The sequence below is a fragment of the Orcinus orca genome, chromosome 6 (assembly GCF_937001465.1).
Source record: "Orcinus orca chromosome 6, mOrcOrc1.1, whole genome shotgun sequence".
Taxonomy (NCBI): domain Eukaryota; kingdom Metazoa; phylum Chordata; class Mammalia; order Artiodactyla; family Delphinidae; genus Orcinus; species Orcinus orca.
Genome location: NC_064564.1, coordinates 77,799,874 through 77,804,029, shown reverse-complemented (window position 1 = coordinate 77,804,029; position 4,156 = coordinate 77,799,874). Strand labels below are relative to the sequence as shown.

The window sequence follows — 4,156 nt, the reverse complement described above, 5'->3', positions numbered from 1 at the left end:
GCCATCTTCTGCTCCCGGGAGTAAGAACAGAAATCCAATTCCAATATGCCAGCGAACGAGGCTTCCCCAAACTCGTTCGTTCCCTCCCCCCATAACTTACGGATTTATAATTTTAATTACAATAGAAACTCTTACCTGAAAATTGGTTTTCATTATTCTGATTGTACAACATAGTATAAACACAGACACCAGAAGTGTTATATTTATTCAGACCACTGAAGAATCCACTTTCGGGTTTGTTTAAATACCTTCCTTTCCCGCAAAGGCTGGGGCTCGCCAGCTCTACCCGACCTGGTCAGGGCGCCCTCGCCCTCTCCGGCGGTCCAGGGCCAGGTGAGGCTCCATGCGTTCGTCTCTCCCAGCCCAATGGGTACCCTAAGAATGCACCAGCACCGAGTGCAGAGAGCCGCCTTTGCTCTCGGCCGCACTCGGGGCGGTGGGCTCCATCAGAGAGACGGCGGGTGAGGCGGCGGCCGCCGGGCACACGGTGGACGGTGCCAGCGGCTGCTGTGAGGCCGCGGGGACAGCGAGCGCTGCGGGCAGCGCGGCCACCGGTGGCAGCGCAGGAGTCGGCTTGATGGGCACGGGCACCGCAGGCAGGCTCTGGCTTGCCGAGTGGCACAGGGCCTTGACCGGTACACCGAAGGCCCCATACTCCGGGCCCATGGGGACCCCCGCGGCGGCCGCGGCGGCCGTGGCCGCGGCCACTGAATCCATGACGCCGACGTGCGGCCACACGGAGCTGACGACGTTGCCGAGCTGGCCCGGCACGGGATAACCCAGGTGGTGCATGACGGACGCCAAGGGCAGCCCGCCGGCCTGCAGCACGCCCTTGTAGTCCCGGCCTATGATGTTTTCGATGGCGAACGGGTGCTTGAAGCCCGACGTGGACGCAGCGGCGGCGGCGGCAGCAGCGGCGGCGGCCGAGCCCAGCCCGTAGGGCGGGAACTGTGACAGGCGCCCCACGCTGCCCACGGCCGCCGCCGCCGCCGCTGCCGCCGCCGCCGCTACGGCCGCCGCCTCCTGCATCTTGCCGGGGTGAGACGGCTGCGGCGGCTGCGGCGGCTGCTGCGGTGGCTGCGACGCGAGGTGCGGCGGCGGCTGCGGAGCCGGAGGCGGCTGCTGGTGGAAATAATGCACCATGTGCGGCGGCGGCGGCGGCGGCTGGGGCGGCGGCGGCTGGGGCGGGTGGTGGTGATGGTGGTGGTGCGCGGCAGCGTGATGGTGGTGGTGCGGGTGCAGGTGCCCTCCGGGGCCAGCGCCTGGCGCGCCCTTGGCGCTTCCCGCGTGCAGGTGAGTGTGGTCAGCGCGCAGCACCTTGAAGCGCTTTCGGCGCCTCAGGAAGCTGCCGTTCTCGAACATGTCGCCGCAGTCGGGATGCAATGCCCAGAAGCTGCCCTTGCCGGGCTGGTCGGGCCGCCGCGGGATCTTGATGAAGCAGTCGTTGAAGGAGAGGTTGTGCCGGAGGCTGTTCTGCCAACGCTGCGTGTGCTCGCGGTAGTAGGGGAAGCGCTCCATGATGAACTTGTAGATGTCGCTCAGAGGCAGCATCTTCTCGGCCGAGTGCTGGATGGCCATCGCGGTCAGCGAGATGTAAGAGTAGGGCGGCTTTTGGTCGCTGTACGAACTCTTCCCCGGCCGCGGCATCGCCCCTGGCGCCTCCACCTCCCTCTGGCTCACAGTGGACCGCAGCGTCGCTCCGCACCCCGCTCCCGGGGCCTGGTTGTCTCCACTAACCCCCACTCCGCCCTCCCGGACCCGCCACCCCGCCCTCTTTCCCCCCCAGACCCTCTCGCCGTTTCTCTCCCGTCTTCTCTCAGCGGCCTGCGGTCTCCGCGCTTGGCCTCTTGACCCAGTTTAGCAATCCGACGCTCGCAACTTCTGGCCCCGACGGTCGCCGACTGGCGCGCACAGTCGCGGGCGGGGCGCGCCAGCTTCACCGCCACCCTCTCGGCGTCTTCCCGCGGGTGGCCAGAGGCTGAGCGTGGGAGCTGGCGGAGAAGGAGTGGGGAGGGTCCTGTTCCCTTCCGGCCTCCTCTTTGCTTTTTCTCGGTCCGAGGGAAGCGCAGGCCCAAAGAGCTGGGAGGAAGGACTGGGCAGTCAGGACTCTAGCCCTTTAAATCGAGTTGGCGCTCGTTGTCCAGGAGGCCGGGGTGGGCGGGAGTTAACAGCGCCTTGAGCGCTGCCCCTTGACCAGCCACTTAGTCCGCTCTGGAGTTATCGTGTTCCTGGAGGGGAGAGGCGAGGTAAGGAGAAGGAAGCTCGGCTCCAGCAGCCCGCGTCTCCCTTTTCTCCAGCGGCTCGCAGCGGAGACTGGGATAGAGCTGTAGGCGGTCGCCTGGGGGGAAAAAGTTTAGAGGTTTCTGCTGCGGCGGCGCCTGCGGGCTCTGCCGAGGGGCGGGGGCTCTGGACGCGGGGCGCGAGCGGAAGGGGCGTCTGCGAACGCCGGGAAGGCGCGGGCCTGGCCTGTGGCGGCTCCGCTGTCCGCGCCGCGGCGGCTGCCGCTCTCCCAAGCCCGTCTGGAGCTGGAGAGGCGGCGGCGGCTGTGGCAGCGACGCGCTCTCCTGGCTGCGTTTTGTAATGGTCCCGGAGACGCCGAGACCCCCGCAGCTCGCGCTTCGAGACTATCACATGACCGAGGCTGAGGGACTCCGCCGCCGCGTCTCTTGCTGAAGAAGGGGCGAGAAGACGCCGTGCCTCGCCCCCGCCCCCTCCTCCATCTCGGCGCGGGCGCCCCCACCCCCAGCATTTACCACCCGCTCCGCAGCCCCCAGCCGCGGCCGAGTGGGGCGGGGGGCGCAGGCTGTTCTCAGGGAGGGGCACGGCGCCCGGTGCGGTCCCCGCCGCTGCACCCCACCCGGGTCGCGACGCACGGCAGAGGGGGACAGGAGCCTGCTTTCTCGCTCCTCTCGTGCATCTCCCGCCTGTCCCCACCCTTTCAGTCGTCCCTCTTCCCACCTACCAGCTCCGGGCTTCTCTCTCCTTACACTGCCTTCCTCCTGGACTAGCCACTCTGGGCCAAGTTCGCAGCAGCGTGGCCTCGAGGTCTCTTCTCTTCAAGAAATCCCAAAGGCCGGAGGGTTGGAGGGAAAAGCTAAAGCGGAGGAGACCCAGGGCCGTTTTCGCTAAATGTCAACTTCATCACAGTTTTCTTGCGCGTCAATTGAGTGTCGGGCCCAATGATAGGCGCCTGGTACAGGGAGGTCTGGGACAGCTCTCTGCGCTCCAGACCGCAGTCTAGTGGGAAAGACTGACAGTAACTGGGAAATTTGGGTAAATACTAAGTGCTTGGTGGATGGAGGCTCCATTAAGAGCGGGTGGATGGGACAGGGTGAAGCGTTTCTTTGGGTGGTGACGTCTGAGCTGGGGCCAGAAGCAGGGCTTGGGGGGTCAGAGGTCTCATCACCTGGGTGTGTCGGAGCGGAGTCTTGCTATTCTGAGCACGTCGAGGGAAAGGGAGATAGTTAAAATTAAGTAGGGGTCAAAATGACCAATCCACATGGCCCTGGTGTGACCTGTGAGGGTGGATGAACTGCAGCGCTGAGGTCCCCGTGCTTGCTGGGATCCCGGAAGCAGTTTCCTGCTCTGCACTTTCCTGCACACCCATGAGCGAATCCCAGTTGACTGGAGAGAACCTGCAGTTATAGTCTGGTTTCGGCTGCCTTTGCCCTTAGGCAGGGAGGAAAAGCAGAGTTTAGAAGAAGAAGGAGACTATATATATATATATATATATATATATATATATATATATATATATATATATATACCCTTTTCCCATCTCTAGGCCTCAGTTTATTTGTAAAACGAGATGTCTGAAGTTGGAAATTTCACGGGTCCCTTCCAGTTCGCAGATTTGAGGAGAAAGCAGCAACTAGGGACTGTGACTCATTCTGTTTTTAATTTCTTCTTTTCTGTGCCTAAATCTGGAGGCCGAAGGCCGTTGGCCCAGACTGCTCAGGAGACTGCCCCTCGCTCTCCAACCTTGGTTGGCAACGCCAGGTCGAGTGTTTTTAGCTTCCGACGTTTGGCGAGCTGCCCGAGGGGAGGACCAGAAGAAGGGCTGTTTGCCCGTCGGGTCGCCGGAGTGCGGTGAGCGGAACAGATTCATAATATTAATCTTTAGGCAGCAGCTGGATTTCTGGCTAGTGCTATTTGG

At 63.0% G+C, this 4,156-nt stretch overlaps 1 protein-coding gene across 1 annotated transcript; it reads right to left on the bottom strand.

Moving 5' to 3' along the window:
* Positions 1-225: 225 nt before the first annotated feature.
* On the bottom strand, positions 226-1,727 carry FOXB2 (forkhead box B2). Its single transcript, XM_004285840.3, has one exon. It carries the CDS (start codon positions 1,645-1,647, stop codon positions 376-378), a length of 1,272 nt encoding a protein of 423 aa, XP_004285888.2. The 5' UTR covers positions 1,648-1,727; the 3' UTR covers positions 226-375.
* Between the last annotated feature and the right edge of the window lie 2,429 nt (positions 1,728-4,156).